The sequence below is a fragment of the Panthera pardus genome, unplaced genomic scaffold, assembly GCF_024362965.1.
Source record: "Panthera pardus isolate Hobbes unplaced genomic scaffold, ASM2436296v1 HiC_scaffold_6, whole genome shotgun sequence".
In the NCBI taxonomy this organism is placed as follows: domain Eukaryota; kingdom Metazoa; phylum Chordata; class Mammalia; order Carnivora; family Felidae; genus Panthera; species Panthera pardus.
The window spans coordinates 22,506,729-22,520,931 of NW_026526991.1; the positions used below are offsets into that span (position 1 = coordinate 22,506,729).

General features: G+C 36.6%; 1 protein-coding gene across 1 annotated transcript in view; it reads right to left on the reverse strand.

Annotated features, from left to right (window-relative positions):
• APAF1 (apoptotic peptidase activating factor 1) overlaps positions 1-14,203 on the reverse strand; it is an 84,840-nt gene that overhangs the window by 15,968 nt on the left and 54,669 nt on the right. Inside the window, 4 exon segments of the mRNA XM_053895318.1 lie at positions 5,372-5,497; positions 7,991-8,107; positions 10,686-10,805; positions 13,338-13,463. Of these exon segments, the coding sequence (XP_053751293.1) occupies positions 5,372-5,497; positions 7,991-8,107; positions 10,686-10,805; positions 13,338-13,463 (489 nt within the window).

The following is a 14,203-nucleotide window of genomic DNA, read 5'->3' on the forward strand; positions in this document are numbered from 1 at the left end:
TCAGGAGCAGGGTATCTGTATGAGAGCAAGGGGACCCTAGAAGAGGAGTTAGAAATGAGAGGAATTTTGAAGAGAATGTATTAGGAATTTCAGCATTTTAAGAACTCAAGGAGACATGTTGAGGAGGAGAATAAAGAGAGGTTTCTCTGGCTCCCCAAACCATATCAGAAAAGAAAGGCACCCTGTGTAACTAAGCATAAAATACACCTAGATCATTTCCACTAGGAACTTTCTGGGTTGCTCCTACTTTCTGGGCATTACTGCAATTGAGAATCAGTGACTACTATTAACAGCTCTTCCTCAGTGACCAGTACTGCCATTCCCAGCTGTGTCTGATTCAATGTTCAATCTTGCTGCTGCCCTCCACGTCAAGAAGTCAGAGATCCTTCCTGAGCAGATAGAACAAAAAGTTTGACAATGACTGAGGAAAGATTAAGAACAGCCTTAGCGGTTTGTTGCAAAAGCTTTCTGATAAGGCAGTGATGACAGGGACACCTTTTTTACTGGACTCAAACACACTGTACTAACTGAATTACCTTATATAACAGCTAAACTTTCACCAGCATTAACCAAATGTATTGAGTTTGGGGATGTCCCTACCATGAGCTATAATTTTTGCAATGTATGTACACTACAGAATGTTTTCAGCTATATAAATGGTAAAATTTAAATTTTAAAAATGCTGAAGAATCTTCTTATACCTGTAAGAATTAACATAGTGTCATAGCTCAGGTGAACATGGCTGCTACTTGGGCTATATTTATCTCAAGAAAAAGGATCAAAAACTACCAAAGGTAGACCTCAATTTTTACAATGCTAGGTGCTATAATCAATCAAGTGAATTGATTTTTAAATTTTGGAAATAACTTTGGTTCAGCTCAACAGAGATTTACTGAACTCCTGCTAAATTCTAGGCACTGGGGATACAAAAATGAATCAAATAAACCTCCAAGATGATAACTATGTGACGTGTGTAGATTCATTAAATAACTTGATCACTGTAATTATTTAACAATGTGTGTATATCAAATCATAATGTATGTTCAAAACATATACAATTTTGTCACACCTCAACAAAGAGGGCTGGGGCATAAACTTCCAATTAATTATTTATTAAAAAGTTAAAATAAAAACCCAACCAGTCAATTCTTCAAAATACCCAGCAAGAGTTTTGTTACATGAATATATACTGAAACATTTAATTTTTTTTAAATTTTTTTTAACGTTTTATTTATTTTTGAGACAGGGAGAGACAGAGCATGAACAGGGAGGGTCAGAGAGAGGAAGACACAGAATCCGAAACAGGCTCCAGGCTCTGAGCTGTCAGCACAGAGTCCAACGCGGGGCTCGAACTCATGGACCACGACGAGATCATGACCTGAGCCAAAGTCGGCCACTTAACCGACTGAGCCACCCAGACGCCCCTATACTAAAACATTTTAAATGTAAGAAGTATTCTGGATAGAGCAGAAAAAGAGGATGAAACACCACTTAACTCCTATTTCTAAAATAATCTAACTCTGAACCTAAAAATATTCCTAGAAATTATTTCTCTCTCTGGCTGAGAATACCTGATGTTCAAGCAGGTCATTAAACCTATGATTTTAGCTTCTGACAGAAAAACTATACAAGGTCTATACAAGGTCTATACAAAACTATACAAGGTCTCAACAGAATCTCATCAGATGTAGTTTAGTTTCACCCATTTCAAAGCAATCTGGAGAGGAAGAAAGGTGAATATTACACTGAGTTTCATAGCTAATGCTAATAACAATATCATGGGAGCCTATAGTAACTTTCTGCACTGAAACCAAATTTCATTCCAATCATATAGAACTCACAAAGACATAACATAAAAATATTTTTTTCAAAATAGTTTTTATTTATTTAAGTAATCTCTATCCCTGATGTAAGACTTGAACTCATGACCCCGAGATCAACAGTCATATGCTCTTCCAAATAAGCCAACCAGGCACCCTGTCAAAAGAGTTTTAAATACTGTAAATATTGCTAATGCAAGAAACACATGTTAAATGAAAGAACATACAGTAACTTCTATTGAACATATGTATTTATATCTCCTTCACTTCTAAAACCCTACTACAATGACAAGCTAAAGGGAGTAGGAACAAAAATGTTGGAGCCTGAAAAGCAGAATGATAGAACCAAGAAAAGAGCAGAACCAAGAAATAGAGAATAGCAGAACCAAGAAAACAGAATCCTAAAAGCATTAGGGAAAAACCGAAGCAACAAAACTGACAGTACAGAATTCACCAATCGTTCAGAAACTTAGGTCACTGAGTACATCCAGAGGTGGGAATGAGGATGGGCATAGGACCAGAACTATTAGGAATTCTGGGAAGATGGCAACAGTGCAGGTGAGTTTTGTTTTTTTTTTAATCTCCCTGAAGCCTCCATTAAAAGTGGACAAAGCAACTGCAATACCAAAACCAAAAATGCACAGACAACTCTGACAACAAGACCCTGTTAACTGTTATGACCCTGTTATGACAAAGTATTCCCATAAACCCCAAGATACAAGTGAGTAGGGACAAACTGAGAGCTGCAAGACTTGCATCCCAGCATCTATGTGGAAAGTATAGAGAAGTATGGAAAGTCTGACAAACCTAAAAAGAGAATTCCAAAAGAGCCAAGTACATTCACTGGAAAGCTCAGTGGACCAATGGGACAGCAGCAGCAGACACTGAATGCAAGGCAACTATGGTCCAGTCTGGAAGGGATGGAGCAGTCTGGGACCTATGAACTCTCAAAATTAACCAGGATAATCCTATACTAATGAGGAGAAACTGCTGGGAATAGAATCCAAATTGAGTGGAACAAGGATTTTGGCAGCAAAGGAAAGTGAAGGTGTAAAAAAAAAAACAAAAAAAAACAAAGGAAGAGGATAGAGCAAAGCAATCTCATAAGAACAAGGCCATGTTTTTAATGTTTCATGAAAACAACAGAAGGAGAAGCTGTAGAGCTATAAAGCTAGAAACGTTGGCCTTATCTACTCCTTCAAAAAGTTCAGGAAAACTAATTTTGTGTAAAAAAGAAAAAAACAATCATTGAATGAAACAAAGTTACTATAAAAAAAGAGAGAGAGAATCAAGTGTAGAAAATGCTCCTACAGACAATGGGAATAGACCAGAAAGAAGACTCTAAATTAAAGGGCACCAGCACAACTGAGGACAGAATTATAGTTTTGAGAACAGAGGGATCCAGTAAAGGTTTACACACTAAATGACGAGACCCTACAACTACCCCCCAGTTCTCCTCCCCACTTAGCTCTAAGAACCTGTCAGCCAGATTTATAACCTCCAGGCAGAAAGACCAGAAGTTTCTTCTCTAGTAATCTGACAAGTACATGACAAAACACCTAAAGATACTGACAACAAAGATTCCCCATCCAGACTACTTTTCAGAAAAGGTCTCAGTCAACATGCAGAGCTTTCAATCAGTCTTTTAGTGTCCACCTCTGGTGGCTAGTATCACCACACAGCTGAGGAAGACATTTAAAATAAGAGGCCAAAGCAACCACACAGGAAAAAAAAAAAAAAAAAAAAAAACTTGGAAGAAATAGCAACTATGCAGGAAAATGCAATTTTGAGGAAAAAATTATGTGTGTGTGTATATATATATATATATATACATATATACATATGTGTATTATATGTATAATTTGTACATTATTTATATATCCACCCATCCTCAAAGAAGGTATTACATCTCTGAAACAAGAACACAGTGCTCTTCTAAAGAAATAAGAATGGACTCTTCAGCATTAAAAATAGTAGAAATAAGGAGCGCCTGGGTGGCTCAGTTAGTTGAGCATCCGACTTTGGCTCAGGTCATGATCTCGCAGTCTGTGGGTTCGAGCCCTGCGTCGGGCTCTGTGCTGACAGCTCAGAGCCTGGAGCCTGCTTCCAATTCTGTGTCTCCCTCTCTCTCTGCCCCTCCCCTGCTCATGCTCTGTCTCTCTCTCTCTGTCAAAAATAAACATTAAAAAAAAAAAAAAATAGTACACATAAAAAAGTCAATTAAAGGCCTGGAAGATAAAGCTGAAGAAAACTCAGAAAACACAGCATGGTTTAAAATCATGAAATGCAGAAAAAGAAAATTACAGGATCAGTCCAGGAGATCCAATATCTGAATAATGGTTGTTAAAGAAAAAGAAAGCATATTGGGGTAGGGAGGAATCAAAGAAAAATTTAAGTTTACTTGCATTAAAAAATGTTTCCAAATGGAGAAGGGACCACAAATAGGCAAAACAATGGATAAAACAAATACACACCAAGGCACATCATCATGAAATTTCAAAATTCTAGGGACAAAGAGAAGATCCAAAAATCTTCCAGAGAGAAAGATTGGGAATCAGAATGGCTTCAGACTTCTCAGTATGAGCTTTGGAACCTTGGGAGAAAATGGAACAACGTCTTCAAAGTTTTAGGGTAAAATAACTGCAAACTACATCCAAAGGTAGAACTGTCCTAAATTGCATTAAGGCAGGAAGCACATTCATAGTACACTTAGTCTACTTAGTTCTGATGACACTAATGACCAAAACAAAATTTTATTATAACTGTATTAGAATAATGGGGTGATAAAAAGGGGTGTGCCTATGTCAAAGGTAGCACAGGTGGGAGAAGAAAAAACTACATTTTCATCTTAATTTTCAGAAGATAAGTTCTCAAACATAGAAATTAAAAACATTATAAGCTTGAGATATGGAGGCATGAAGGTAAATATCAAAAGAAGTATCTAGAAGCTAAAAGAAGTGCTTCTGGAGAATGAGTAATGGGGATGTCTGTTCTCCATAATGAGCTCTGTAATACTATTTAAGTTTTAAAAGTATGTACATTGGAACTCTGATAAAAACAAAGTTAATTTTTAAAGAACATACAATAGGCGTAAGGCCTCCATATCCACAATCCTTCATTATGGCAAACTATTCTTTTTTTAAAGAATTTCATCCCTATAATAAACATCTTTATTCTTAAAAGAATAAAATTATTTCAGATTCTACAACTTTAAAGAAAAGTAAAGAGAAACTACATAAATGTGGCAAAAAAGTTTATTTATTGATGCAAATCCAAATATAAGGCAAGTGGGAGAACTCAAATGACTCCTTGATCTTCAAAATAAACAACCTTCCAGTAGAGGGTTCCCAAGTCAAATTGCCTGCCTCACCCACAGAAAAAATATGAAACGTGAATGGGTTTTATCTAAATCTATGTACATAATCTGAATGTATCCCCAAAGTAATATGATCTTAAAGAAATATTTAAAATGCACACCAGATATGAGCCACAACCAAAGTGTTCCTTTGCTAGAGTCAGCATGACGTATGTTGGAAGTTAATTCTCCTCACCTGAATTGAAGAATCATCAGAGCTTGAAATAAGAGTTTTCCCATCATCTGTGAACTGGATGTGCCGTACAGTTTTCTTGTGCCCAATCCTGGATTGGAAGATTCTGTTGTTTAGGAGTTCTAAAATCTTCAAAATAGAAAACCACAGAAAATTAGCACCAAGAAATTCAGCAACACCCAGGCATTACACCCCAAAGATATTAAATTTAAATTAGATACAGAAGGGTATAGAATTTCCATCTCATAGTGCTTTCATTTTAATTAAAGACACACAAATGAATGGAACATACATATGCACAAGTGTATCCACACACACACACATCCTAAAATAAAACTCACTGGAATGACCAGATAGCAGTAGGAACCAGTGGTCCTTCTGAGAACTCAACCACCCAATTCATCAAACAAGTGGCAGCCTGAACTCAGCCTCCAAAAAGAAAAGGACATGTAAGATGGATGAGAGAGAAGAAAAATTCTGGATGACTGACAACACAAGCTCTTTATAAAACACCAAAGACAAGGAAAGAGGGGGGTAATGAGAGAGACAGGAAACAGACAAGAGAATAAAGAGTAGGTTTCGGAAGTATATCAAGAACACATAAAGGATCTAAAGATGAATATGCCTAACGCAGAGATTAAAAAAGTGGTAACAGAACTCAAAAACTAATGACTATATCAAAAAGGCTTTCAAGTGAACTGACCAAAAACAAAACAAAAAAAGTAAATATGGTTCTCTTGTCCAAATTAAAATGTCTCAAGGAAGCCTAAGGAAAATAGAAATGATGCTAATATAGGAAATGGTAGAAATTCAAGCCTAACCTGCATGTCTGAAAAAATGCTCCTTTTAGGGGCGCCTGGGTGGCTCAGTCGGTTAAGTGGCCGACTTCGGCTCAGGTCACGATCTCACAGACCGTGAGTTCAAGCCCCGCGTCGGGCTCTGTGCTGACAGCTCAGAGCCTGGAGCCTGTTTCAGATTCTGTGTCTCCCTCTCTCTGACCCTCCCCCGTTCATGCTCTGTCTCTCTCTGTCTCAAAAATAAATAAATGTTGAAAAAGATTTAAAAAAATAAAATAAAATGCTCCTTTTAGAAGGCAAACGGGAACTGTGTGAGAGCGTTCCCCAATGAGCAGAACAATCTTAGAACTGCTGTAGGGAAAAGGCAGGCAAGCATCATAGCACAGCAGCTCAGAGACCAGGGCTTAAATCCTAGCTCTGCCACTTACTGATTTAATCAAAGTTATGGAAACTTGGAGTTTAGACATCTGTAAAACAGGAATAACAACATCTAACATCCAAGTATTATAATAATTCCATGAGAGAATCTGGTTGATAAATACCTAAAAATGGTAGCCTTTATTATTTGATGATACTAGACTCAACCACATGAAAATGCTATCTTACAAGTTAAATACAGTCAAATACTGGTAATCTCATATGATTCATTTTATATTATTTATATTATTTGATGACTCTGAGGACAGGGATATGGATGAGGTACATGTGTGTTTTGTGAATTATTTCCTTAAACTAAGGTTTATTTCAAGATACTCAGATCGTAAAAACAAAAAGAATGTAGCGCTGGCTTGGCAACAAGGTAAAAATAAAAGAGGAAGCAAGGATCCTTTAAGAATGAATAATAGTATACACCAGTTTGAAAGACGAGACCGAGAGGGAAGACTAAGGTGCACTCATAAAAGGAGAACCATCCCTTGCTTAAAAAACATTCACAATACACTTTTTTCAAAATAGCACTCATCTTCATGATAAATAATTTTTCCCAATAATGAAAAAAAACACCTTAACTCTGAATCCATGCCACAATGGCCACGACAAATATATAATAACACTGGCATCACTTTCTAAAAGCTTCTTCCTTCATTTTGTGTGTAAACATATAGTCTCCTCTTTGTGGGGCAATATGGACTAGAGAATATTTGTGTAATTCCTTATGAAAATAAATCCAAAGTAAAACAAATGTGGCTTGTGTCACAATTAATAAATTAAGAAATAATCCCAAAAAGCTTGGATGAGAAAAAGGTGAGAGAAGGAGCAAATGTTCTTTGGAAAACCATTACACAGCTAAAGACAATGTGCTTTGTGATGAAATCATTTTATTACACATTTTTGCATTTTTTAAGTTATTTGGTCTTCTTTAATAAGTTAAGGATTCAGGTGGTGAAGAGGTATACTTCTAATACCAAAAGAGTATCAGAAGGGTTGGTGAAACAGGTAAGCAAACGACAACCCTGCACAGACATTTCCAAGGAACCTTATCAGTACCAAGATGGAAACTTACACCAAAGGCTGAGTTGCTAAGGAGAGAAAAAAGTGCTATTTACATGGTCAGCTAAATCTCTGACAGTGTTTGATATTCTTGGAGAATAGCAAAACAACTAGATAGACCATAAGAACACAAAAAGACAAAAAGTATGAGAAACCATAGTAAAGGCAATCTGAAAAATATATCACCAATAGGATTTTAAGATTTTAGCCTAGCAGAAGAATGACTGATATACCACAAAAAGATTTATTTAGTATAAGTCTACAATGCCAGACACACAATTTTAAATAAATAAGTCTCCTGCACAGAAGGATTCTGAAGACTAGAACAGAATAATACCTCAATGGCTCCATCTTCGCCTCCAAATGCAATGTACTCAAGATGTGGACTTAAGCAACAGCAACTAACTTGAGCTTCTGTCAGATAATCAGTCTGACCTGTTTTTCCATTAATGAGCTAAGGAAAAATAAGGCACAATCAGTTGTTAGGCTGTAAGAGCAGTTTCTGTTCTTTAGAACAGAGACTTCAATTGAAAACATAAAGTGAAACAGAAAACAACCAACAAGATCTCCCAGGGGAACAACAAAGTCCTATCCTAGTCTCAGCAGCTGCATTTAGCACTTCACGCTTTCATTTCATTTCACTTTTGTAGTTCAAATACATTTTCATAAAATAAAATGAGCTTTAAAAGGTTTAAAAAGCAGCTGCTGTGCCCACCACCTGAGACACATGAATTTATAATCCCACAGCTAACTCTGCACCCTGTTTTCCATTTCTTTACAAAGCCCATTTCAGTAAGGCTATCATTTGCTAAAGTATACTTTTCTGATATTTTTCAAGGGGGCTACTGAAATGGGACTGAGATAGACATCATATAAAAAGCCAAATTCAATTTAAAATGAGTTTTAGGAGCACCTGGGTGGCTCAATCGGTTGGGCAACTGGTTTTGGCTCAGGTCATGATCTCACACTTCGTTGAGTTTGGGCCCCACATCGAGCTCACTGCTGTCAGTGCAGAGCCTGCTTCAGATCCTCTGTCCCTCTTTCTCGATGCCACTCCCCTGCTCATGTTCTCTCTCTCTCAAAAATAAAACATTTTTTAAAAAATCTTTAAAATGAGGTTTATATCCTCTAATCACTCACAAAACAGTTTAAATTAAGATTCTTTCCTTTGTGAAGCAGGGGAGAAGGGAGCTTTGGAGAAGAACCCATAAGCATAATATGGGTGACTGGACTTATAATGCTTAATCTAAGGTTAGCTAATTTTATAATACGTACCAATGCTAACAATTACTTTAAGTCTTATTAACAAAGATGGCTTATTGCTCAACTAAACCTATTTCTCAAACTTAAATAAATTGTCTGCTACCTCTCTCTCTTACAACCTAAAAGTCTTAAATCATTTTTTACCACCATGAACTAATGGTCATATTTGTTTCAGGCACAAAGATTACAGGGTATCCATCAAGGTAGCCTTTTCTTCACAATGACATTCAAAATAAAGACTGAATTGCTAAAAGCTGAATTTATCTTCTTTCTCTCAAAAATAAATTTCCATATTTTTCTAATAGTGACTAAAACATGTTTTGTTCACTTAAATGGAACTATATTTGTCAGTTTAACTATCCCCTAAACTCTCCCATAATCACTGACAGAGAATGAAATGATACTTTTATAGCTGTATGACTTCTTTTTGAAGTCTCACAGTTATGACAACTATTAAAGAAAGGTTGCACAAATTTAATAAAGGTAATATAAGCTTGAGGACACTGAACTTGACAAGAAAACTGCAACAGAAAATATCCCAAGTCTGCTAAAAATCAGTAACGAGGCATGCACATTCAATTTCACACATCAATTTATCCCAGAAATACAGGGCATTAGGAGCTCCCCATCAATATATTAAGGATGATAGTGTAGCTTGTAAAATACAGAACAAGCCATATTAATGGGTGCCTCACACCTTGACTCTGACCCCCGACAGGAGACAAGGAGAAATTACCACATGCCATAGACTGTTTACTCCCAGATATCTGTCTCCTGAATCTGGATTCCACCTTCACCCTATAACCAGCTCAGACTTCTCAAGATAAAAAGGACCATATAGATGAAGAAAGTGAGGCTCAGAGGAAGTGTATAATTTACTCAAACATCACACAACTGACAATAAAGCCTAAACTGTACGTGGGTCTCCTGAGTGAACAGTCACTGTTCTTTCCATCACATCAAGCTGGGCTTTGCAGCTCCAGAGCTTGCGAAGCTCTGTCTTACCCTCAGTCACTCCATCTCAAGTTCTCCTCCCGGACTCCATGAAAATCAAGGAATGTGATTACAGATACCAACAGGAGAGGAATGAAGTGAGGCAAAGTTCACTTTTTAAAACTCTAAATATTAAGCATATTTAAGCCTCAGCTCAAGACCCACATATTTATTCAATTAATACCTACTGAGCACCTATTAGATATCACACATTTGTGCCTGATTCCCAAATTCAAAACTGAACAAGAAAAATGTGAATTGGAAGTTCAATCAAAATTTTTTGGGGCGCCAGGATGGCTCAGTCAGTTAAGCATCCAACTTCAGCTCAGGTAGAAAACTCATGTTCATCAGTTCGGGCCCCACATCAGGCTCTGCGCTGACAGCTGAGAGTTTGAAGCCTGCTTCAGATTCTCTGCTTCAGATTCTGTGTCCCCTCTCTCCACCCCTCCCCTGCTTGTGCTCTCTCTCAAAAATAAATGAATAAACAGGTCGCCTGGTTGGCTCAGTCAGTTGAGCATCCAACTTCGGCTCAGGTCATGATCTCACGGCTCGTGAGTTCGAGCCCCACGTAGGGCTCTGTGCTGATGGCTCAGAGCCTAGAGCCTGCTTCAGATTCTGTGTCTCCCACTCTCTCTGCCAACCCACTCGTATTCTGTCTCTCTCTCTCTCTCTCTCAAAAAAAAAAAAAAAACGTTAAAAAAATAATAATAAATGAATAAACATTAAAAAACACACACACACACAATTTTTCCAATTGTTTTCTAAAAAATACTCACCTGCAGATGTCTTACATTGTCAACTGCAAGAACCATCACTTCATTTTCTTGAAACACAACATCTATTTCTTGCTTTAACACTATAGCAGAGTTCTCACATACTTTCTTTGTCTCCCAGAGCTAAATAAAAGATTAAAAAAACTAAAATAAGATAGTCATATCTTTTGAAATATGTAAAGAGAAGCCTTAGTCTTAAAGCAAGATACAAACCATGATTCACACTCAAAATACATATGATGCCAGGAAATTTTCAATTATTAGATTATAATTCAATAAATACTTATTAATTATATGCTACATGGGAATGCAAGCTGGTATAGCCACTCTGGAAAACAGTATGGAGGTTCCTCAAAAAACTAAAAATAGAACTACCTTATGACCCAGCAATTGCACTACTAGGCATTTATCCAAGGGATACAGGTGTGTTGTTTCAAAAGGACACATGCACCCCCATGTTTATAGCAGCACTATCAACAATAGCCAAAGTATGGAAAGAGCCCAAATGTCCATCAATGGATGGATGGATAAAGAAGATGTGGTATATATATACAATGGAGTTACAATGGAGTATTACTTGGCAATCAAAAAGAATGAAATCTTGCCATTTGCAACTACATGGATGGAATTGGAGGGTATTATGCTAAGTGAAATTGGTCAGAGAAAGACAAAAATGATATGACTTCACTCATATGAGGACTTTAAGAGACAAAACATATGAACATAAGGGAAGGGAAACAAAAATAATATAAAAACAGGGAGGGGGACAAAACAGAAGAGACTCATAAATATGGAGAACTGAGGGTTACAGGGGTTGTGGGAGGGGGGATGGGCCAAATGGGTAAGGGGCATTAAGGATTCTACTCCTGAAATCATTGTTGCACTATATGCTAACTAATTTAGGTGTAAATTTAAAAAAATAAAAAATGAAACAAGATAAAAAAAATCTTTTTTCACTAAAAAAGAAAAAAAAAATTATATGCTACAGTGAGTAGTAGTTAGTATTAAGAGTAATGAGTGCCCGACCATGAATTCTAGTTCCACCTAAAGTTGTGACTTTGGGAAGGTTACTTAATACAGTGCTTCTCACAATAAGAACTCCTGCCAGTCTTCACACTGATACCAAGATAAGGAACTGGTACTAGAATTTAAATCAACTATATCACTAACACACCATTAACAGTATGCTTAGTGATATGACTGATCTTTTTTTTAAGAAGACTTCTTGATGAAGAAAGAGGTAAGTTGATTTACATTGTGGCTCAAGTTTATTGAGACTGGCACTATAAGCAAAACTGATTTAACCTTTCTGTGACTGTTTTCTCACCTGCAAAAAGGACTGCTATCAGAACTAGCAAATATAACAGCAGTACTTCTCACAATGTCTAGCATACAGTAAATACTAAAAAAACTTTAGCTACAATGTATATAAAGTACTATATTAGATGCCACAGGGTCCCTGGCCTCAAAGGCCTTGTAATTTAAGATGTGTAGGGGCGCCTGGGTGGCTCAGTCGGTTGAGCGTCCTACTTTGGCTCAGGTCATGGTCTCGCAGTTTGTGAATTCGAGTCCCGCGTCGGGCTCTGTGCTGACAGCTCAGAGCCTGGAGCCTCCTTTGGATTCTGTGTCTCCCTCTCTCTCTGCCCCTCACATTCTCATGCTTATCTCTCTCTGTCTCTCAATAATAAATAAACATTAAAAAAAATTAAAAAATAATAAAAAATGTGTGAACAAGTTAAGAGGAGCAGTGGAGAACTAAAGGTGAGACGTAAAGCAAATCTGTACTTAACACTCAAAGCAGAATTTGGTTAGTACCATAAGAAAAGGACATAGAGTTATATGGCATTAAAGGGAAGATACATTCTCCCAAATGGATTATTAGGAAGGGCTTTGCAGAAAGCCTGGGGGGAATGTGTAAGACTGTTAGGATTCCAACAAGGAGAGAGACAGGGAAATAGAGTATTCCAAACATAAGAAACCATAAAAGCAAAAGAAGCAAGGAACTACAGGGTGTTGGGAAAATGTGAGCAGTCCAGTATAGGTTACCTGTAGGAATAAACCAAAAGAAAGACTGGAGCAGAATGAAGCCATACTGTAGAGAATTTCAATATAAACTTAGGACTACCTACTTACTTTTAGTAGTTTTTAAGCAAAAATGACATGGCTGTATTGTACATGAGGAAAATAGCTTGGAAGCAGCATGTAGAAAACCAAGAAAGACAAGACTGTGGCACACACTAATACATTAAGAGAGACAACATGTAATGATCACCTAAATTTGAAATGAAAAGGTAGAAACAAATGACAGAAAATGGAAAGGCAGAATCCATTAGAATTGGCAAATAACTGGATGGGGGAATTTAAGATGGAGGAAAGAGTCAAAAATTAAGTCAATGTATTATCTAGTAATATATTTTTAAATGAATCAAAATAGAATATAATCAATGGACTTCAACATTTGGCCCATGATAATACTCAATGAACACATATGGAATGAATGAGACTGTTACAGTCCATGTAATAGCACTTTTCAAGGATAAATATGAATCTAGTAGTTTCTTGTTTTACTGCCCCCAATACTGCCCATCAATTTCTTAGTTTCTAGGAGGTTTATGATCAGTAAATGTCTAGAATGAAAATGTCAATATTTCTCACCCTGATTGTCTGGTCATCAGAAGATGTCAAAAATGATGATCCATCAGGAGAAAACATCACACAATGAACCCAACTTAAATGTCCTCTGCAGTCAGCCACTTTTAAACATGAGTCCATATTCCACAACTACAGAATATATAGGAAATCACATTCATAAGAATTTTGAACATATCAAGAATATTGAAAATAGCAAAAGTAAACCAGTATCCACTTCTATGAATATAGTCCAAAATAAACTAGCAAAAATACAGAATGACTTGTGTAAAAATTATTCATTGCATCTTATTTTTAATAGCAAAAATTGCAAACAACCCAAAGGATCATCAATATGGAACTGACTGGGGCGCCTGGTGGCTCAGTCAGTTGAGAGTCCAACTCTTGATTTTGGCTCAGGTCATGATCTTATGGTTTGTGCATTCAAGCCCTACATCAGGCTCCGCATGTCAGTCTCTGTCTCTGTCTCCCTCTTTCTCTGCCTTGCCCCTGCTCATTATCTCTAAATAAATAAACACTAAAAAAAAAAAAAAAAAAAGAGAACTGACTGAATAAACTACATAATGGAATATTATATAGCTATAAAAAACACCCAGACAATGACTAGTCACTGAGATAGATTTACAGAAAATAAGCAAAGAGCATATATACTTCTATGTAAAAAATATATATATTACACTATATATGTATATGTATATATTTACACACACACACACACACACACACACACACACACACACACACACACACACCTGGATACACACACTATACTGTGTAAGAGATGAAAAACAAATACCGATATATACATGGATATAGACATGGAGATTTTGTTTATACAAAATACATACAGATATCTGCTTATATACACAAAA